The 23,294-nt window shown below is 47.1% G+C and overlaps 1 protein-coding gene across 1 annotated transcript; it reads right to left on the reverse strand.

Moving 5' to 3' along the window:
* Positions 1-702: 702 nt before the first annotated feature.
* Positions 703-13,432, reverse strand: LOC121463349 (aldo-keto reductase family 1 member B1). The gene is made up of 10 exons (XM_041675521.1): positions 13,181-13,432; positions 8,514-8,681; positions 7,752-7,868; positions 6,714-6,791; positions 6,311-6,433; positions 5,813-5,919; positions 5,434-5,515; positions 4,875-4,958; positions 3,842-3,924; positions 703-1,105 (listed from the first exon to the last, which is right to left on the reverse strand). Exons 1-10 carry the CDS (start codon positions 13,244-13,246, stop codon positions 1,063-1,065), a joined length of 951 nt encoding a protein of 316 aa, XP_041531455.1. The 5' UTR covers positions 13,247-13,432; the 3' UTR covers positions 703-1,062.
* Positions 13,433-23,294: the final 9,862 nt, after the last annotated feature.

The raw sequence follows: 23,294 nt of genomic DNA on the forward strand, positions 1-23,294 counted from the left end.
GAGTTTCATAAATGCCAGTAACACATAAGACAGTCACTGGGCATGTGCATTTGGGTCTATTATCATTCAGCAAACTAAGCCAGAACAGAGCCATCAGCTTATGAAGCCCCAGGTCAGTGTGACCTCTCTGCCTTGTGTCAGCTGAATCCTGGATGAGGAGACGTCACCATAGAAGCCAGCAAGAGCATGAGAGGCCCAAACCTACTCCATAACCTCAGTGTCCACCATATCCAGCAGATGTCAGCTCTTGTACCTGTCTTCCCTGTCTAGATGCGGGGCTCCACAGAAAGCCTTGTTTTGCTCAGGTAGAGCTGCCTTTTGATTTTGACATTCATAGAGAGGAGGGCCACCTAAGTAATGTATGACATCAAGGAGCTTTATGTCCTAGCAGATAGCCCTGGCTAAAGCGACAATTGCCCAGAATCTTGTAAACTCTCAAGATCCCTGGGTATGACCTGGCCAGACTGCTCAGTCTCCAGAGGCAAGGTCCTGACACCCTCTGTTTAAGTTCACCATGTCACCAGGATGTAGCCCAGGATGCATCCCACCCCCAACACTAAGTGTCAAATGTTAGCGTAAGGGTCCTCATTTTGTTCACAGTTCATCAGCCTGTGCTTGGGTACTCAGGGAGGGTAGGCTGGGAGTGCGGCAAATGCAGCCTAGTGTTCCGCAGAACAAGAATAAAATAGAACACCACCAAACTCACAAAAGCAGTTTTTATTTGAGGCAAGAAGTCTGACCCAAAGGACTATAGTTCTGAGCACTAACTGTTAGTGGCACTACTTGGACTATAAATCTTGCTTCTCTTTGGCTGGAAAGGGTTCTTGTGTTAAACGTTCTCGGGGGGGGGGGGGGGGGTGGGGGGGGTGTAAGAACGGCTGAAGGAAACCCCTCAGCTACTGAGAATGCTCTCCAGGGCCTATGTCAGACTAACAGACCCTCGTTGTCTGAACCTCAAGGTTTCACCCAGTGCAGAGGACACAGGCCACACTACACCTGCAAGGACAGATGAAGCAGGAAGAACAGGTACAAGTCGCTGGGGGAGAGCAGGCATCCACAGCTTCAGACTTCGGCATGGAACGGGTAATCCTTGTGTTTAGCACAGCTGTCAGAAAAGAACACATGCGCCTTACAACTCAGCCGCTTCCAAAAACTGCATCCACTTACTGTGTGTATGTGTGGGGATGTGCATGCTACAGGACACACGCTGGGGGTCAAAGGACAACTTGTGTGAGTCAGTTCTCTCCTACCACGTGGGTCCTGGGGATGGAACTCTGTTCATCAGTATTGGTTCCAAATGCCTTAATACACCCAACTATCCTACCAACTCTCAGAGAAAAGTCTTTGACTGTAATAAGTCACCTACAGAGAAATCATGTCTGGTCAAGCAAGCCAGTCTGAAGACTCTTCCGATCACACACATACAGCAGGGAGAGCTGCTCAGCCTCTAGGCTCCTCCTGTCTCATGATGTCATGAACTGGCATGCATGTGAAGAACTGCACCCAGCACTAGGGGTGGGGACACACTGGGCAGCAAGACCTGATTCTTGCCTCCTAGCAACTCAGACTAGCTAGCAGGAGCATACAGCATCATATCGACACAGGACAAAAAGAGCAGAGATAACGAGACAGCGGAAGGGTTTAAAAAGCTGTATAATGCTGAATCCCAAAGGGCAAGTAGAACAGCAGTGGCTCTCAGGAGAGAGGTGAGGGCACTTCCTTGCCATCTGGAACAAGAATAAGCACCAAACAGTGGCTAGGGATTTGCTGCAGGAACCAGGGGAGGGGCTGGCATGTAGCCAAGGCTCACAGTCTATTTGGTAGGGCCAATGCCGTATACTAGGAACAAAATGGCAAGAGCACTGGGAAAACTGTCAAAGCCTGCACACGTGTATGTGACACACACACATGAAAAAATAAATCCAGTAAGTTCTGCAATGAAAACCAGAGACAATCCCACGAAGTCACAGCTGTCTCCTGCTCTCTGGAGTTGAAAGGGCAGGAGGGTAAACAGAATGTGAAGAAAGGTTATTATGTTACTCCTCAAAAGAAGCTCCTGTTTTCATTAAGTCTGAAGTCCTTTCCTTCTATTAATGTCTAAGCCAGTGGTTCTCAACCTTCCTAATGCTGCGACCCTTTAATATAGTTCATGTTGTGGTAAGCCCCCAGCCATAAAGTTAATTGCTACTTCGTAACTGTAATTTTGCTGTTATGACTCATAATGTAAATATCTGATACACAGGATATCTGATATGCAACCGCTGTGAAAGGGCCATTAGGCCCACAGGTTGAGAAGCGCTGCTCTAAGCAAAAGGGCATTCGTTGTTGGCTTCATTTCTTCCCAGACCCCTAATGCATCTCTACTGTGATAAACATCAGAGGTCAAGAGTGAGCCAGGCCAAGAATACATTGCCCTCCCCGAACACTCAGACCACACAGCTCTCCTGACCCACCAGCAGGACAGGCTCACTGTAACAGTGTGTGTCAATGGGAGGGTTGGCATATGGGCAGTTAGAAAAAGCTTCCTGGGATGTCTGACAACATTAAAGCCAGCCTCTTCCTCCATACCCCAACCCCAATCCATGCTCACTCAGTATTGCTGATGCACAGATGTTTCTAGAATAGTGGTGCAAAGTGCAAGGGAGGCGAGTAGAGATGGAGGGGTCAGTTAGAAAGACCATGGTTTGTCCATCCCCAAAGAGTCAATATAAACATCACAGTGGCAGGGGGGATGCAAGACTGAATGATGATTGCAGGTTCTAAGAACTGAGCAAATGCCACAGGCAGGAGATCTACTTCTCTCTTGCCTATTAGATCCAAAGCAAGCAAGCAAAACCAAAATGATCTCTTCATGTTAAAAGGTTAAGTGTCATTAATATATTAGGAAGGGTCCTGGCTGGGACTTCTGGACTGGCTCTGTTCATGAAGTCCCTGTGATAGCAGCATGCATGCTGGCAATCTCAGCCTGAATCACACATGTTACTGCCTAAGGCACACATGGTGGTAGAGGACCCAGTCACCAAGTAAACCCTGAGCAATGCAGAAGGCAAGAGAGAGCAAGAGTAAGAGAATGTAAGCAAGAATCACAGCTAGGAAGAGAAAGCATCATTACGGCCATTGGGGGCATAGAGATTGCTTAATTTTTTTTTTAAGATTTATTTATTTATTTTATGTGTATGAGTGCTCTATCTGCATGTTCAACTTTATGCCAGAAGAGGGTATCAGATCCCACTATAGACAGTTGTGAGCCACCACATGGTTGCTGGGAATTGAACTCACAACCTCTGGAAGAGTAGCCAGTGCTTTTCAGCACTGAGACATCAGTGTGGGTCTGGAGCTCCCCAAGAGATTGTTTCTTAGCTTTAAGCATGTTCCCAGGGACTTGGGAGTCCAAACCCCATTTCAGAGGGAAGACAAGAAACCAGCAAAGGTGAAGCTGAAGGGTCCTTGGTGACTGAGTGGCATTCTAGACCATGGGGCTTTTCGGTATTAGGGCTATCCTGAGCCCAGCGCCAGGGTCTTCCTATCGAAAAGTCACATGCAAATTATTCTAGGAAGGTAGGCATCAGTTGAACCTCTGGGATCCCCGGAGTTCAGAAAAGCAACTAAAATGTCCAAGTTGGACCAACTGTGCTCTAGCAGGAGGAAGAGACACTGGGCAGGGCTTCGGGCAGCTACCTCTCCTGGCTTTCTGCATTGCTTCCTGCTCTGCACGGATGAGAGACAGGGTCTGTGTGAAAGCAGGGTAGGCCGCACACAGAGCCCCTGGGGCCTGGAGAGATTCTGCTTACTCTACATTACTAGGTGACATCAGACAGTCGTCACCCCGAGACTCACTCACCTCATCAAGGCACACACCCTCCAGTTCCGGTTGTAGCTGAGTAGAGTGGCCACATCCTCCTTGTTCAGCTCGAAGTCAAAGACCTTACACACAAACATGAGAGGAAGAAAAGCCGTGAGCCCTGTGGTGAGAGCAGACCAACGTCATCAAGTTCCAGGCGGCTCCCACTGCCTGGAGTGCAGCCGGCAGGGGAGGAGATGAACTTCAAGAAGACTGTTAATTGCTCTCCACAGGAAAGTGAACAACAAGACTCTGCTACACACTCTTGTGATTACAGCCATGGAAAATTATGCAAAGAATGCACAGTAAGATTAAAAAAAAGAAGATGAAAAAACACTAGGTCAGTATTTGAAGATTTGTCATCTACCACTTCTTTCCTAATACTGCAGAATATGAGATGAGTGATTAGCCCATTTCTAACAAGACAAGCCTTTCTTCCCACATATTTGCACAGTAAGTGGCATGGTCTTGGAGGTATTGACTAGTTGCTGATATGTCATCAGAAGCACCCTAACCGTGGCCTATGGGGGACTACCTGGGGCGGACCGCGAAAGAGCTACACTTCCTTGGTGGTGCCACACTTTGAGCCAGACCTCAGCAGAGCGTCCCTTTGCTTAGAGAGAACAGAGGTTCATGGGACACCAGGACTGTCCTGAAATAGCTCTTTCCCCAGCTTGCCCTCTCACCTGGTAGCCTGAGCTGTTGCGAAAGGCGCGGGTGGTGGTGTTCTGAATGCCACACTCCTGGTGCCCAGATATTCCCAAGCCCTGTTCATGACTACTTAGGCATTTTATAGTCAGTGTAGCGATTTCACGGAGCACTTACTGCAGAAGCAGGCACCACAGCACTGTGTCAAGTGCTATGTGCGCCGCAAGGACTTGAGCTTCACAATAGCTCTCAAAATAGGGATTATTTTAATTGAGTGCAGTCAAATGACTTGCTCAGAATCACAGCTGGGGAAGGAAGAGGAACTTGAGCCTCCCCCCCCCCCCATATCACGGAGGGAAGCTGGGCCTGCCAGCTGGGATTTTACCTTCAGGTTCTCAGCAATTCGTGCTGGAGTCACAGACTTGGGGATCACCACCAAGTTCCTTTGTATAGGGAGGCGGATCAGCACCTGTGGACACACCCCAGGCAGTATGTTATCTCACAGTCTACAACTGCACAGGTAGAGAGGTTCAGAGACATCTAGTGACACACTAGAGTCCTGCTCTGACAGCTCAGGCATATCACAAGGCCACAGTAATCACTGCACGATCCACAGGACCCACGGGAGGAAGAGAACGTCTCCCACACTGCAGGTAGTAAGAGCTCTTCTATTTGTAAAGGGATGAGCTTTCATAAACACTAGTAAACACTGTGTCAATGTCCAGGCTCTCTATAAAGGCAGCAGGGACAGAAACTATCATTCCCAGACTACATGGCGATTAATCTTTGAAAGCTCAGATCTCTTAACATTGTATTCTAGGACTCCAAACAAATCATACTTCCAGAGAGGGCTTTATGGAGTCAGCTCCCTCCACTCCTGACTAGCAGGGACCAACAGGAGCGCAGTTCAGGCAACAGCCTTGAGTAGCTGGAAATGGCCATACCTGGGCTGTAGTTTTATTGTACTTGGATGCAATTTCCTTAATCCTGGGATCCTCCAGGAGAGAAGGGTCTTCGGGCTTGGCCCTGGAACAGACGGTGAGGTTAATAATTGTCACCACTGCCACTCAAGGCAGCTGGCCATCCCAGCCCTGACCCTCCCCGAGTTCTGGGTGGTTGGCCAAGCTCCTGAACTAAAGCTGGGTCGTGATCCACCTGCTGACCTTTGTAAGAGAGTGTTCATCGTGCTCCTTGAAACATCAACCTCCCAGGAAGCCCAGTGGCCCCAGAGAAGGTCTGCATGGCAGCACACGTCCTCTCTGGGATATCAAGTCATTCCTTTTAGTCATTCTGATTTACAACAGCCACCCCATGGATGCTCACCAGGGCCTGTCAGGAGAGCCAAGGGGACTGTATGCAGTCACCACGATGCCTTTGGAATGGCAGTATTCAATCAGCTTCTCTTGAGTTAGGTACGGGTGACACTCAATCTGCAACATAAAAACAGGAGGGTTGATTGTAGCAGTGGGCACAAAAGCCAAAAGTCCCGTCTCTCCCCACATGGAAATGTCTGCCTCCCAGACAGGCTGGAACAACTCCCTACATTTCCCAGCTGGTGGCCTTCACATTAAGAACAATGATTTTGTTACCAGTGCTCTACAGCCATAAGCCTTGGCCACTTACCAACTGATAAGGGCCCGCAGATCTCGCTATAGCTACCCACTGCTCATATCAGAAGCCACGTTTTTGCTGGCTAAGCCTCAAATCCTATCTCCATAAACCTTCCTCTCCCAGGATGTCCTGGGTGATGTGGACCAATAGGTAAGAGCTAGGACTAGCTGATAAAATAGCATGTCAGCATCCTCCCTGGGGGAGGCTCACCTGATTAACTGCAGGCTTGTATTTTAAGCCAGGTTTGTTTAAGATCCTCTCAATCTGAAGAGGGTTGAAGTTGGAGACACCAATCGATTTCACCAAACCTTCATCCACCAGCTGTTCCATGGCCTAAAAGGAAGAGACGGCTATTTGGGTACTAAATGGATCCCCCCAAAAAACAAGGACGAGAAGCATGTCTGTGTCCGTGCCCTCCCCATTCACAGCCAGCACCTTAGCCTTTCAGAAGCTGAGAAGGGCACGAAAGCTGAACGGGCTTTCAGGGGACAAAATAGATAACCATGGAGACAGGATGATTTATACATGGTAAGAGGTGGCAGAGCAGACAGCTCACAACTGGCTCACATGCAAGAACAGGATACCAGCAATAAATAAGGAAGAGTCATCTTACCGTCCAAGTGTCCACAAAATCGGTGTCACTGGGAATCACATTTCCTGATGCATCCAGTGGGAAATAATCAGGCCCAGGCTGTCATTGACAATAAAAACACACATATACAAAATGATCAGTAACAGTTCTTTGCAGACCTGTTTTAATCTTGTAGCATTATAAACACAGAGGAAGACGGTGAGAGGCAGATCTGGCAGCCAGGATGAAAAGAAACCAGAAGGTGACCCTGATGGAAGTCCTTGTCGTGACTGGAGCGCTAGGCAGTCAGATGAAGATTCAGACACGCCCAAGTCTGAGATTCATTCTGCCAAGGGGAAGAGTACAGTAGAAAGGAAGGTGCTCAAAGCTGGGAAACTCAGGGCATGTCTCAGCTGTCTCTCAGGCCCTAACACTATCACCCTGTTATCACAGTCTCTGCTGGCTTGTCATACAAAAAACAAAGGGTGAAAATCAAGTCCCTCAGGCCCCAAGAGACCACAGTGAGCTAAAATAGCTGGAGGATAAAACCCACAACCTTTCAATCTGGGTAACCATGCAGAAAAACAAGCCAGGGGCTAGAGTCAGAAAATGTAGTGATTCTGAGTTCTGCGGTGCAGAGAACCAGGTTGTAAACATGCGTTTACACAAATGAGAATGGCCTGGAATGGAGGTACAGACTCCTATGTGTGAGCAATGTGTGCACAAGCAATGTGTGCACAAGCCTGGAGAAGGGTGGGCAGCAGAGGGCGCATTGCACCTGCACCTACAGCCGAGGGCAAGAGGGTAACAGGAGCCAGAGTAGCCATATTCATCACCAGGACTAAATTCTAGAAGCACCGGGTGAAAAGAGTGGTACTTTCCAAACTCCAAAGGTGCATCTGAGTCACCAGTGGTCCGGATGGTGGGAGAGGCATGAGGCTGGTTCTAATACATTATGGGTGATGACACTGAGGCTGGTTCGAGGCCCACACCTCTAGCAGCAGAGACAAGAAGAATCAACCACCTCCAATGTGCTAATAAGGAAGATAACAAGGACTCAATCCCAGCCGTGCCTCTTACCTTGAAGCCTGTTGGCCAGTGAATCAGGTAGAGATCCAGGTAGTCCAGCTGCAGGTCGCCGAGCGTCTTCTGGCAGGCTCCTTTCACCATGCTCTTGTCGTGGAACGTGCACCACAGCTGGAGCCAGCAAAGATATATCTCATCCCCACTGCGCAAATGCCGCTTCCCAGATGGAAGCCACACAGCTCCAAGGCAGAGGACACACCTCCTCTCCCCATAACACTGACATTAGCAGTGGCTGGAGAGCTCCCAGTTCATATTGGGGACCCCAACTTTCCAAAGGAAATGTGGGATGGTTAGGCCAAGGGCACCTCACAAAGACCAAACAAGGCATAACTACGGAATGGACAGGCCAACTATAGAAGCAGAGGTGCTAAACACGTTCTAGGTCTACTTTCCTGCCAAGCTGATCTTCATGGAACCAGCCACACCCTCCATTCTGGGCTCTTTTGTGTACCTACAGCCTCTACAGGCCAGCAGTGAAACCCAGTCAGTAAATGGGAACTAAGTTCTGCCCCTGAAGAAACTCCTTAAAAAGAAAGAGTCACCTCGAGCAGTCTCATCAGCACAGGGCTCTCTAATCTATAGGTCCAACAGAGAGATCTATAGGTGAACAAGCACCAGGTCCCCTGTGGGCTTGAGCTGGACCTGGACGAATCACCTACCCAGAGCTAACTGCCATCATTGTTAAGTGAACCCGACTGGCAGTCAGGTCCCCTGGCTGAGTGTGACTCGGGCCCCAGGATCCTGGCAGGTCGGTACCTTGCTGACGATGAAGAGATCCTGGCGCTTCACCACCTGCTCCTTGAGCTTCTCCTGGAGGGCCACTCCCACCTCCTTCTCATTCTGGTACACCTGGGCACAGTCAATGTGGCGGTACCCAAGGTCAATGGCAACCTTCACAGCCTCGGTCACCTGGCCAGGAGGGGACTGGAAAGGAAGGAATATAAGCCATAAAATTCAAAACAAAACCTTGCAGAGTTTGCACAAAGCCAAGGAAGAACAGCGGTCTTGGATCAGGCTCTTGTTCTGCCATTACATCTGTGTGATAGCATTCCACAGTCAGCCCCCAGACAGGGGACCAAGGTGTAATGGCGCATTCTTTCACCTTAGCAGAGCCTGACAGCCACTTGCCAGCAGCACAGATTGCTCGAAGCCAGTTGTATGTATGATCGCATCACTCTGGAGGGAGAGGCTTGAGAGTTGTGAGGTTGAGGCCAGACTGGGCCATACAATGAGGCCACGTCTCAAACAAACAAACAACAACAACAAACAATCCCCACTAGCTGAAATCTCAGGTAATGAAGAGCGCCATTTCGTTTCAACAGTTAAAGATATTTAGCATACAGGAAGAGCTCAACTGCTGCTGACTCGGTGAATGAGAACCAGTCTAGGAGGTGGACACAGACAGATGGCCCCTCGGAGGTGTTAGCAGACAGACGTGACTGGAAAAGAAGACAGAAGCTTTGGAAAATTACCACCAGAGTTACAGAACAAACGTGGAAAGCCTGGCCAGTAAGGCAGAGGACAGGCCTGCATGGCCCGGAGCTTTCCCAGCCCCCAGACTGCACAGCGACATTCCCTAGCTCCCAGCTCCTGCCTAGGCCAGAGAACCGAACAAGACACTGCGGAGCACTGCTGATGAACACAGCACATTCCTTCGGAGAGCTGGGGCAGAAGCAAATGAAAAGAAAAACTCCCCTGGGCCACCAGCAGCTGCCAACATCTACTTTGTCTGGAGCCCTGTGAACAAAACAGTCTGGGGAGAAACTATGGAACGCCAGATCAAGTCCATCACCGGCACCTGTTGGCAGGGGCGCTTGCTCCTCAGCCAGCAGGGGAGGAGGCTGCCTGGTGGAGGGGCCGTGCCATTCCGAGGTGTGAGCTACCTCATTAGAGGGTTGAGCAAACTCTGGTTTCCCTGAGGAACCTCAGAGGGGACCTATGGCTTCTCCACCCTTTCATGGTCGAAGGAACTGTTTCAGCATACGCAGGTGAGGACACCCCTACCCCGGGCTCTCTGGGGTACCCAGACATAGCTGTCGCTGATATTAGCTGCGAGGGGCAAGCACATCTCTGCCTGGGAAAGACAGCGTAAGGGGGCCTGGTGAACTGGGGCTCTGCCTCACAGCACATGCTGAACGTCTGCCAGGATTTATGCGCTTTCATTGGCTCCCTCTTCTGCGTGCCTTGTAGTGAGCCTACTTAGGGCCGGCAGCACTTGGCTCTGGACAGAGTGCTGGGCACAAGGTCCTGGGATGAGCAAAGCCAAACATCTGCCACAGCACCAAGCATAAACACAATTTGAGCCAGGCTTTGAGGACTCAGTCTCGGGGCCTGCACTGACATGCTAAGGGGACCCCCCTCAGCTAGCATTCTTTGCTGGGAGAATGTGGGCCTACAACTCCCTGGAACAATGGGGCCAAAAGTGGCTGAATCCTGGTGACCTTACTTTATAAGGAACGCCAGGTGAGCATCTAGTGGCTGTCGTGGGTATAGCCAGTGAGCTCCCACCCCAAACGTGACTTCTGTGCTTTTTTCTGCTTCCAGTTAACTTGATTTTTCTGTCCCTCAGCGCTTGAGAGCAGACTACACTAACCAAGACTGCAGGTTAACTGGCACCAAACTAAAGTCCACAGAAAAGTCTGTGTGACGTTTTCATGGGAAGACAACGATGGATAAAGGCTGGAAGTGCAAGAGGTCAAGGAGAAAGCCTGCTCCCAGAGGTGTCCATCCCCAAACCCAGACCCCTGGCAGCTTAGTAAGCAGGCTTACATCTGCCACACTCGCAAGTCTGAGAGAAAACCCACAGAATGAGCAAGGCACCACCTTCATGCCCTACCCACAGTCACCACAGAAGCACTTTCCACTGTAGGAGTCAGAGACACCAGCCTCCCTTGTTTTGATGCTGTATGTTAATCGTCCAGCTCAGTACCACAAACAGCAATTCCAAGAGATAAAGACCGAAACCTCAAGAAGGACTCCCTCCCAAGAGATAAAGACCGAAACCTCAAGAAGGACTCCCTCCCCAGCCTTATCATGCCTAGAGCCTGGTTTAGCACCAGCACTAATAAAATGCGCTCTACTGTAACAAATCAGTCCATCTGTCCTGATTTTAAGACACAGCTCCACCCAGGAGACATGTGGATCCAGGAGTCTATTTTTGATCTTGAAGATGGAGAGGTTGAGGTGCATAGCCTGGTCACTGGCAGGAAACCAAGCTCCTATTTCGAAGACCACAGCTCTTCTCCCTGGCCCCAGGACTGTCAGTGGAAGCTCAGGAAGCGGCAGGACAAGTCTTGCACATTTTTCTCCTAGGAACAGGTTACCCCAAAGAGGCAAAAATCGGACTTGATACCAAGATCTGGTTGGGGAACAATTAGGTCAAAAAATCTCAAGACACTCATGGTTGGGAGGCCCAGCGAGCATTAACTGGAAAAAGTCTCTCCATGCCTGGCAGCGTTCCTAGTCAACATGGGGGAGAGACAATGGCCATGTCCTTACAAAGACTTTCAGCTAGGTCAAAACATTATCAGTCACAGGACGCTGGTCTGTATCAGGTTAGCTGTGTTAAAGGCCTCCTGGCCACACAATCCTATGGGTGTACTTACTATCCAGTGGGAAAGGCAAGTCAGCCAGGAAGAAACTCCATATAAGAAAGAATGTCTCCCAGCTGCCTGAAATCCTCATCCCTGAGGGAAAGGGGTGTGTGTGGGTGGGTGGGGGGAGGGGTTATGAAGGCCCTAAGGGAAGAGTGGATCACAGACTACCAAAGTTCTGCTGCTGGTCTGTAGGGTACCACAGGACCACTGACACGTTTCCGCAGCAACAAGAAACTGCATCCCCGTGCCCTCTCCTGAGACTGCCCCAATAGTTACATTGTTATCTACCAAGGAACATGCACACATATGCAAGCAACAGGTTGACATTCTTTTTCAAAAAGGAAAACCTTCAAGTCTCCACTGGCCTCGTCCATCTGCCCTCCACACTCTTCCATATGAACCTCACCTGGCCCCAGAAACACCAGTGGACATGTTCTCAACAGAGTTTCCTGTCCAGTATATTTTTTGACCTTAACCTAACACATGACTTCAGGATCCATTCTACAAGTCAGGCACTGTGGGAAGAGACGGAACTATCTGTGAAGAGACTAGAAGGATTTAAGCATGTAAACTTGTTATTTTAAACAAACAGCTGTGGCATGCTCTCCAGCAACTGACTTGTGCGATTTTCCTCCTTACGTATCTGAGACGATCTCCAAATGCTGGCCTGTGAAATCAAGTCCTAAAGCTACGACCACGGTTTCTGGGAAAGGGGATAGAACTAACGCAGAAGAGCCCTACTCATACTGTGGGTCAGGTCTTCCGAAACTTCTCCTGTAGTTTCGGTGCCTGTGTGTGTTGTGTCCTGCAGTTGTGCTGGCTGCAGCAGGGACACCATCTTTCTCATCACTCCCATGCACGGAATTCAACCTGGCATGGTGGTAATTCAATGACGCCTCTACTAGAGTCACCAGCGGCCCTCTGGAAACTCCGGCTGATCTACTGCCTCGAAACGCGCTCAGGGACAGGTAAGTCTACACCCTGTTTCTTCCTCGCCCATTCATTACCCATCTCAACTGTAATTTGGGTATAAACGGACTCTGTCCTGTTTTTCACACCATGTTTCTCTTTCCCTCACTGTGTCTAAGGGTCCCGGTCCATATTCAAAGTTCCTTTAAGACCCAGGTTACAGCTGTGGGATGTAACAAATATAATACCATGGACAAACTACCCTACAAGTAGCTTTAGAACTGGGTTTTTCTCTGCTTCAGTAATGCCACCAAATCTGGTTCCTTGGTTGCCACATAATCAAATCGGATACAGCTTTTAGTTTTTAGTTATCTGTTCTGGTTTTTTTCCCCCCCCTTCCGAATTTCACTCTTTTGTATCAGGCCCTCTTCTCAACCCTGCTGTGTTGGGTTGAGTTTTGGGGGCTGTCCCACCACGAGCCCTCTTCTTTATCAGTGGGTGGCACCCAGCAATGCGGAAGTCAGATTAGTCCCCAGCGCCTAAGTCGACATAAAAACAGGCGAGTTCCTGGCAAACTCTCGCCTCCTAATTTAATCATCTCGGGCCCTTTGGCCCAACTGGCTCATTCCCGAGAGAGCAACATCCGGGGCCCAGTGGGGACAACCCACACGTGAGGCTGGGGCGCCACAGGTGCCTGACGACAAAGCCTGAGGCTCCGCTTCTGATCCTCTTGTCGGGTCCCGGTGGGGTGTGTCTCCACCTGGGGCGCCCACGCGCCCTCCAGCAGCTAGACCCGAGCCCCACACGCGGGGCCGGGCCCCGATGTGCAGGACAGGCCCCGCCACTCGAGCCCCGTTCAGCGCAGGCCGCTCGGGGTCACCCACGCGGGTGGCGGGCTCTGCCCCTCAGTGCACCTACCTTCCAAGTGCCCAGGCCCAGGGTGGGCATCTTGGCGCCGTTGTTGAGCTCCAGGTGGCTGGCCATGACCGCTACGCGATACACACCCTAACGGACAATTGTGCAGCGCTGGCTCCGGCGCGCACCTTTAAATAGACTCAACGGCCTGCAGAAAGGACGCCTGCGATTGGTGCAAGGCGGAGTGACGGCGCCTTCTCATTGGTCGCTGCCGCGGTCCTTGAGGGGTCGGCGAGGATGCTTCTCCCTTCTAGGTCCTAGCGGCGCGGAAAGCTCCAGCTGCTTTGCCTGCGCCCCACGTGGCAGAGTGTTTGTCTGCTGATGTAGCGGCAGAATGAGCCTGTTCTGAAAATAACCCGCAACCTAGAGATACAGAGACTGGAAAGAAGTTTTGGTTTCATTTTAGAGCCCAGAAGATGTTTTGTGTCTTTTCCAATCCCAGAAAGACACTTTTCTGAAATCCTACACGTCTTGTTTTCAAGCTGACGGAGCAGATAGGCTTCAGGTGTGTTTAAGTGCGCTTTTTTCCCCCTTAGATTAAAATGCTTGTAACCGTTTTTGCAGAATACCACGAAATTTACACCACCCTTTTGTATATCTTCCTACCACCCCCCGGGGTCTGTACATGCTCAATATGGTTCAACAAGTATTGGTGCAAAATCTAACAACTGTTGAAAACCTTCATAAACTTGATCCAAAACACATAAGTGATTCTGGAAAGCACGATTGTTGAGCTGACAGGTTCCCGTGTAGCAAGGTGACCAAACTCTGGAAGAAAAGTGAATGGGCAGAACCCCACAAAAGGAAAAGTCCACTCTCACAGTGCAATCTCAAATAAGGAGGCGCTAAATGAATTGACCAGTTGTGCCAGGCAGAAAGACAGACTTTTCCTAAAATAGTCCAAGTTGCCCCAAGAACTATTGAGGCAAGTTTGGTACTCTTCCAGTATTTCTGGGCGATGCTCTACTCCATCCCTTGTTCCCTCTGCTGGGTCATACTCAGTCGCCCCCTGGTTATGCAACTCGGCAGCTGCATCTGCTGAGTCATGAGTCAGGAACCCACCTCTCTATAATCCCATTCTGGTGATTTTCCAGTTGGTGCCCTCTTAAGAAGTGACACTCCCACACTCTTATCCTGGGGAAACTTTATAAAGAACAGATATTTTTCCACTTGAATTTTGTAAAAGAAAAAAAAAAAACCTGTGTGCATGGGGAAATTCTGGTGTAAGTTTTCTCTAAATAGCAGAATTTGATTTTGAGTTTAGTGCTAGGAACTTGGTTTGTGTAAGAGAGCAGACGACATGGCCAGCCACTTGCCCTCTGCTAAATCCCTCTTGGCATTCAGACTGCTCTGCCACTGGAACCTCCTGGGTCCAGCACAAAGGGCTGATATGCACCTGCCCTGTGTTGCAGGCCACATCTCTTCACTCGGCATTTAGAAAATTAAGGCAAAAGGACTGAGACGTTGGGGTCAGCCTGGTTGCTTATGAGATTCTGCCTCACAAGGTAAAGAGGACAATCCTACCACTGCCACAAAGCATGCATCTTTAGCAGCAGGTGGCACACACAGAAGGGTCACCACCAGTTATGAAAATGCACTATATACCAAAAGTTTTGTTATTGCAATGATAACCAAATATAATGTCTGATTGTCTAAAACTCAGCCTTTTGCCTGGGCTATTCAAATGTGGAAAGACATACACCTGAGGATTTCTCCTATCCCTCATAGTGTTAAAGTTGAGACACACTATTACAATAGCCTCTGGGTAACTTCTGTTGCCTCTATAATTCTTGCAAAATATATTGTGCATGGATCAAATTCTTTAAAGAATATAGCCAGGCATGGTAGTGGAGGCCTTTAATTCCAGCACTTGGGAGGCGGAGGAGTGGATCTCTGTGAGATCCATAGAAAAGCCCTGAAAGGGAAACTTTCTGTAAACCTTTCTGCTAAAGCTTTCTAGTTTAACTTAACACACTCTGATAATAAACTCCCACCACGGGGCTTATTTCCTGAGAATCTAACTTAAGAGAACACTCTTAAGTGAGAGAGGGAGGGGAAGAGGAGAGAAAGCTATATTGTAGGTATAGGTGTGAATTTTCATGAGAGACGTGAGTACTGCCTGCGATTTTATTCCCAGGGCACATCACATCCCAACATCACACAGACATCTGTGCATGTGCATACAAAAATCAATACAACACATATAAAATCCAATGCTAGCAAGAAATAAAGTTCAGCCATTAAATGGGAAGACAGCGTAGACATAAGGAAGAGTGTATTTGAGCTAATACTAAAAAAAGTAGACACAAAGTCAGTAAACAGGAGCTAATGACAAGCAGGAGGAAGAGACATTGCTTTGGAGGAAGGAAAAAGCATAAGAAATGAACGGCATTCAGATATCAGTGGTCAGACTATTTCCTTTGTAAACAGGTTACTTTTTGCAACTAAAAGACCACTTCTGGGGCAGGAGAGATGGCTCAGTGTTTTAGAGCCCATGGCTGCTCTTCAAGAGGAACCAGGTTCAATTCCCAGGACCCACACAGAGACTCACAACTGTCTGTAACTCCAGTTCCACACCATATTCTGGCCTCTGAGGGCATCAGACACACTTGGTATATAGACATACATGCAGGCAAAACACCCAAACGCATTAAAGCAAAACAAAGCAACAACAAAATACAAAGCCACAGGGATAGAATGATGACTCAGCAGTTAAGAGCATTTGCTGCTCTCCAGAGCTGCTGAGTCCAGTTCCCACAAGCCACACGAGACTTACAGTTGCCTATAATTATAACTCCCAAGGATCTATCCGATGCCTCCTTCTGGATTCTGCAGGCATCTGTACAAATGTGACATACAGTCTCTCTCTCTCTCTCTCTCTCTCTCTCTCACACACACACACACACACACAAACACACACACAAACTCATATACTTGAATGAAAAGGTAAATTCTATACACCTTTTTTTTTTTTTAAGGACAACCTGCTTTTAGCTGCTAGCTGCCCACAGATGCCTAGAGTCTAACACTACTTTCTTTTTTTTCTTTTTTCCCCCTTTAGAATCTTTATTTTTTTGTCACTTAAATTTTTATTTTATTTTATTTTAATTAATTTATTTATTTAAGGATTTCTGCCTCCTCCCCGCCACCGCCTCCCATTTCCCTCCCCGTCCCCCAATCAAGTCCCCCTCCCTCATCAGCCCAAAGAGCAATCAGGGTTCCCTGACTTGTGGGAAGCCCAAGGACCGCCCACCTCTATCCAGGTTTAGTAAGGTGAGCATCCAAACTGCCTAGGCTCCCCCAAAGCCAGTACGTGCAGTAGGATCAAAAACCCATTGCCATTGTTCTTGAGTTCTCAGTAGTCCTCATTGTCCGCTATGTTCAGCTAGTCCGGTTTTATCCCATGCTTTTTCAGATCCAGGCCAGCTGGCCTTAGTGAGTTCCCGATAGAACATCCCCATTGTCTCAGTGTGTGGGTGTACCCCTCGCGGTCCTCCTTCTGCTCCTGATTTGGACCTTGAGATTTCTGTCCAGTGCTCCAATGTGGGTCTCTGTCTCTGTCTCATTTCATCGCCTGATGAAGGTTAATATTCAGGAGGATGACTATATGTTTGTCTTTGGATTCACCTTCTTATTTAGCTTCTCTAGGAATGTGAATTATAAGCTCAATGTCCTTTATTTATGGCTAGAAACCAAATATGAGTGAGTACATCCCATGTTCCTCTTTTTGGGTCTGGCTTACCTCACTCAGGATAGTGTTTTCTATTTCCATCCATTTGTATGCAAAATTCAAGACGTCCTTGTTTTTTACTGCTGAGTAATACTCTAATATGTATATATTCCATACTTTCTTCATCCATTCTTCCATTGAAGGGCATCTAGGTTGTTTCCAGGTTCTGGCTATTACAAACAATGCTGCTATGAACATAGTTGAGCATATACTTTTGTTGTATGATAGGGCATCTCTTGGGTATATTCCCAAGAGTGGTATTACTGGGTCCAGGGGTAGGTTGATCCCAAATTTCCTGAGAAACCGCCACACTGCTTTCCAGAGTGGTTGCACAATTTTGCATTCCCACCAGCAATGGGTGAGTGTACCCCTTTCTCCACAACCTCTCCAGCAAAGGCTATCATTGGTGTTTTTGATTTTAGCCATTCTGACAGGTGTAAGATGGTATCTTAAAGTTGTCTTGATTTGCATTTCCCTGATTGCTAAGGAAGTTGAGCATGACCTTAAGTGTCTTTTGGTCGTTTGAACTTCTTCTGTTGAGAATTTTCTGTTCAGCTCAGTGCCCCATTTTATAATTGGGTTGATTAGCCTTTTACGGTCTAGTTTCTTGAGTTCTTTATATGTTTTAGAGATCAGACCTTTGTCAGTTGCGGGGTTGGTGAAGATCTTCTCCCAGTAAGTGGGTTGCCTTTTTGTCTTAGTGACAGTGTCCTTTGCTTTACAGAAGCTTCTCAGTCTCAGGAGGTCCCATTTATTCAATGAGGCCCTTAATGTCTGTGCTGCTGGGGTTAAACGTAGGAAGTAGTCTCCTGTGCCCATGTGTTGCAGAGTACTTCCCACTTTCTCTTCTATCAGGTTCAGTGTGTTCGGACTGATATTGAGGTCTTTAATCCATTTGGACTTGAGTTTTGTGCATGGTGATAGATATGGATCTATTTTCATTCTTCTACCGATTGACATCCAGTTTTGCCAGCACAATTTGTTGAATATGCTCTCTTTTTTCCATTGTATACTTTTAGCTCCTTTATCGAAAATCAGGTGTTCATAGGTTTGTGGGTTAAAGTCAGGGTCTTCTATTCGATTCCATTGGTCGACTTCTCTGTTTTTATGCCAATACCAAGCTGTTTTCAATACTTTAGCTCTGTAATAGAGTTTGAAGACAGGGATGATAATGCCTCCAGACAATCCTTTATTGTATAAGATTGTTTTGGCTATCCTGGGTTTTTTATTTTTTCATATAAAGTTGATTATTGTCTTCTCCAGATCTGTGAAGAATTTTGATGGGGATTGCATTGAATCTATAGATTGCTTTTGGTAGAATTGCCATTTTTACTATGTTGATCCTCCCAATCCAAGAGCAAGGGAGGTCCTTCCATTTTCTGGTGTCCTCTTCAATTTCTATCTTCAAAGACTTATAGTTCTTGTCAAATAGATCTTTCACTTCCTTGGTCAGAGTTACCCCAGGATATTTTATGCTATTTGTGGCTATCGTGAAAGGTGATGCTTCTCTGATTTCCCTCTCTGCTTCCTTATCCTTAGTGTATAGGAAGGCAACTGATTTTTTGGAGTTGATCTTGTATCCTGCCACATTACTAAAGGTGTTTATCAGCTGTAGGAGTTCTTTGGTAGAGTTTTTGGGGTCGCTTATGTATACTATCATATCATCTGCAAATAACGAAAGCTTAACTTCTTCCTTTCCAATACGAATCCCCTTGATCTCCTTATGTTGTCTTATTGCTATTGCTAGAACTTCAAGCACTATATTGAAGAGGTATGGAGAGAGTGGACATCCTTGTCGTGTTCCTGATTTTAGTGGGATGGCTTTGAGTTTATCTCTGTTTAATTTAATGTTAGCTGTCGGCTTGCTGTAAATAGCTTTTATTATATTTAGGTATGACCCTTGTACCCCTAATCTCTCCAAGACCTTTATCATAAAGGGGTGTTGAATTTTGTCGAATGCTTTTTCAGCATCTAATGAAATGATCATATGGTTTTTTTTTCTTTCAGTTTATTTATATGGTGGATTACATTGATAGATTTGCGTATGTTGAACCAGCCCTGCATCTCTGGGATGAAGCCTACTTGATCATAATGAATAATTTTTTCTAATGTGTTCTTGGGGGCTGGAGAGATGGCTCAGTGGTTAAGAGCACCGCCTGCTCTTCCAAGGGTCCTGAGTTCAATTCCCAGCAACCACATGGTGGCTCACAACCATCTGTAATGAGATCTGGCGCTCTCCTCTGGCGTGCGGGCATATATCGAGGCAGAATGTTGTATACATAATAAATAAATAAAATCTTTGGAGAGAGAAAAAAAATGTGTTCTTGGATTCGGTTTGCCAGTATTTTATTGAGAATTTTTGCGTTGATATTCATGAGTGAGATAGGCCTGTAATTCTCTTTCTTGGTTGGGTCTTTGTGTGGTTTTGGTCTCAGGGTAACTGTAGCTTAATAAAAGGAATTTGGCAATGATTCTTCTGTTTCTATATTGTGAAATACATTAAGGAGTATAGGTATTAGTTCTTCTTGAAAGTTCTGGTAGAATTCTGCATTGAAACCATCTGGTCCTGGGCTTTTTTTCGAAGGGAAATTTTTGATAACCGTTTCTAATTCTTCGCAAGTAACAGGTCTATTTAGATCATTCACCTGGTCTTGGTTTAGCTTTGGTATATGGTACTTATTTTAAAAAATGTCCATTTCTTTTGTATTTTCCAGTTTTGTGGCATACAGGCTTTTGTAGTAAGATCTAATGATTCTCTGAATTTCCTCTGTGTCTGTGGTTATATCCCCCTTTTCATTTCTGATCTTATATATTTGCATGTTCTCTCTCTGTCGTTTAATTAGTTTGGATGGGGGTTTTTCGATCTTGTTGATATTCTCCAAGAACCAACTTTTTGTTTCATTGATTCTTTGGACTGTTTTCCATAACACTACTTTCTTGAGCTAGTACTCACAGTCCTGTCTTCAATGTGATGGAACTCCGTGAATATACTAACAGCTATTGCATTGCATACTTTTTAAAGATGAATAACAATGTGTGTGAATTAAACCCCAATCAAGCAGCTATAAACAAGTCAGCCAAGGCTACATGTCGTCCAGCTCACCCTGGCTGGTGAAGGTGAGCTTCTGGAAGCTCACCTCCACTCAAAACCCATGGTCTGAAGGTCTCCTATGATTGCTTTTATTGTTCCAACCCAAGTCTTCAGAATTAGATGTCAGAGAACCAAAGGGAGGGAGGGTCTCATACAAATTGTACGGGTCTGGAAATGGCGCACATCACTTCCACTATCATCTACTGGCCTTGTGTCCTTGTTTGCTTTCTATTGCTGTGATAAAAACTGACCAAAACCATCTTGAGGAGTAAAGAGTTTATTTGGCTTACAGGTCCCGGTCCCAGTCCATCACTTTGGGAGTTCAGGGGAGGAGCTCAAGCAGAAACAGAAGCTCTGATTTGCTTCCCTTGACTTACTCAGCTTGCTTCTTTACATAACCCAGGACCTGCTACAGAAATGACTTTCAATTTGTTAAAGCATGATTTGCAGTAAGAATTATATCTCAAAACACAATATGCATATATATATAATTTTACCCAAATATATATATGTATGTATTATGTTATGAGATATAATTTTTACCCACTTGTGTGTATATATATATACATATGTGTGAGTTCCAGGGTCCTCTGAGCAGAGGGGACTTAACTGAGAAAATGCCTCCATCAGATTGACCCATGGCCATGTTTGTGGGACATTTTCTTGATTAATGATTGATGTGGAAGGGCCCAGTCCACTCTGGGCCATGCCACTCCAGGCAGGTGGTCCTAGATAATATATATGCAGGCTGAGCAAGCCAGCCAAGAGGAACAAGTAGGTGGGCGGCGTTCTTCCATGGTCACTGCTTCAGTTCCTCCCCCGGCATCTCTTCAGGATGGACTGTAGCCTGGAAGCTGGCATAAACCCTTTCTCCCCCAGGTTGCTTTTGGTCACGATATTCATCACAGCAACAGAAAGCAAACTCTCTTGTTGTTTTCTGCTCCTTTGAGAAGCTGCTGCCCCATAGGGTGGAGCTCCATCACCCTGCCTTCTCCAACCTGATAGACTGAAATCCTTGTGAGCCCAAATCAGCCCTTCCTCCCTCATGTTCGTTCACAGTGATAGGAAAAGTATCTCACACAGTGGCTTTCCCGCCCTATCTGCAGGCACGTCTCTCCCCCTCTACTCCCACCCTTCATCAGTGTTGTTACAAGAACCCTTTTGGGCGTTCAGGGTGGGGATACAGGACATGGCAAGAGAGAGGACACAGGGTGCTGGAAGGGCCTTAGCCCCAACCTTGAAGGAGATGAGACTCAGAGATATAAGAAATGGGTCGGCCTGAGCTGGCTCCTGTGTGTCAATATTTGTTCACGTTTGTGGCCAGGTTTAGAGGACAAACATCATTGAGTTAATTGTTAATGTCATTTCCTCCTACCTGATGGGGAGTAAAACAAAAAGAAACGGATGAACCAACCAACAAATGAATTTTGTCATGCTCTCCTTGACTGTGGCAAGTTCTTATGGATGAGATCATCCAAGATGGTTGCTATGTCGCTCTTAGCAACAGGGGATTCATAAGCATTATCTCCACAACTGCCTCACAGAGACATCTACCTATATTCCCTTTTCTATTTGCAGAACGAATACACTGAGGTTTGTTGATTTAATTTGTCCCAAACTAAGAAGTTAATAAATGGCTTTTCCTTGAAACTTTGGTATTTTGTTCAGCCTGGATCATTGTTGCAATAGATTTTTAAAGTTGCATTGCAACATTATTCATCTTGATTTTGACTTTAATTAATTGGCTGGTTGGTTTTGAACCTAGTCTTGCTATGGAGCTCTAACTGACTTTGAACTTGGGATCCTTCTGCCTCAACCTCCAAGTGCTGGAATTACAAGTCTGTGCTACCATGCTCAGCTTGAGTGTGGAAAGGTATGGGCATTTCTCCAACCCTCTAAGCAGAAAATACCCCAGCTAGATCATCAAAGGCGCTAAGTACCAGGTGCCAGGGACCGGGATATTGACACTGAGCAATCATTACTTCTGGGCAATCATTTATGGCTGTCATGTTACTAAGAGTTGACACCTGATGGGTCCAAACTATTCCCTTCAGCTTCTAATCATGAAAGCTCCGAAAAGATCAGGTGAAGAAAACATTCCAACTAAGACAACTTCTTAAAAACACACTAAACCTTAAAATTGCAACATACTTGTCCCAGGATGTGTGTGCAAGAGGTCAGAAGATAAGTTATGAGAACGGATTCTTTCTTCCCTCCATCGACGAGTCTCTCAGATCCAGTTTAGGTTGTTGGTCTTGACAACAGGGGCCTTTACCTCCTGAGCCTTTCACTGACCCAAGCAAACTTTAAAAATTGTAATTCCACTTACCAAGACATTTGTCTTCAAGAGGGAGGATGGCGTACATGTGGACGTTAGAGGTCACCCTGTGGGAGCTGGTCCTCTCCCTCTCCCACAGAGTTTGTCCAGACTGAACCCGGCTGCTCAGGCCTAGTGGCAAGTCCCTTATGTACTGAAGCAGTTCACCCGTCCAGCAGAGATGACTTGGGGGTACACTAACTTGGGAGATACACCTAGGACTCACAGCCCTTGGAATGCTCTAGGGCCTTGTAGATCTGTGACTGAGAACCTCAGTTGTCTGACACTGAGTGAGAGGCCCAAGGTCGCTTAGTGACAAGAGAATAGACTCAAAGAAGGGTGCAGGGAAACAGACCTTACACCAGAAAACAACACACACCCTGCGCTTTGACTGAAGACCAGCTTGGTAAAACTGACAGGATTTCCTACTAATTTGAGGTTCTGGACTTTGGATGGGAAAAGAAGTGTTAGCAGCCACTAAGTCAGGTGCAAAACCAAGACGTTTTTGACTTCACAAGTGCTAGCGCATCTTGGCACTGTGTGCGCATGTGTGTAAGGGTGTGCAGAGTTAGCCTCAGATGTCATCCTCAGGGGCTGCACTCATCTTGTTTGTAGACTCTCTGTCTCGCTGAGAGTCGAAGCTCACTGGTTAGGCAAGGCCGGCAGGCTTGTCATTGGCAGGAGCCTGCCTCTCTCCACCTCCATAGGCTGGGATTACAAATGCACGTCACGGTGGCTGTCCTTTTACGTTGGTGCTAGGGATCAAAATCAGGTCCCTGAGCTTGTGTAACAGGTGCTTTGCCTACTGAACTATCTCCCCAGCTCTGGTGTCTTGGCATTTTTAAGTGGGCTGTGAAGGAATGCCTCTCTCCCCAACAGCGTGGACTTCCTATTCAGGGGCTAGGATCACAGGCATATGTCCTATGTGTCAGGCTTCTACATGGGGTTCAGACTCAGGTCCTTATGCTTGTACAGCCAG

The sequence above is a fragment of the Microtus oregoni genome, unplaced genomic scaffold, assembly GCF_018167655.1.
Source record: "Microtus oregoni isolate MIOR12 unplaced genomic scaffold, Mior012 000026F_ref0000081, whole genome shotgun sequence".
NCBI lineage: Eukaryota > Metazoa > Chordata > Mammalia > Rodentia > Cricetidae > Microtus > Microtus oregoni.

Bases quoted from the DNA above. Each gene is read 5' to 3' on its own strand.
- LOC121463349 (XM_041675521.1), bottom strand. From the start codon at position 13,246: ATGGCCAGCCACCTGGAGCTCAACAACGGCGCCAAGATGCCCACCCTG. The intron at 8,682-13,180 runs GTAGGTGCACTG...CTTCCTTTCCAG, and splicing joins TGGGCCTGGGCACTTGGAAG to TCCCCTCCTGGCCAGGTGAC. The intron at 6,792-7,751 runs GTAAGAGGCACG...TGTCAATGACAG, and splicing joins ACTGGCCAACAGGCTTCAAG to CCTGGGCCTGATTATTTCCC.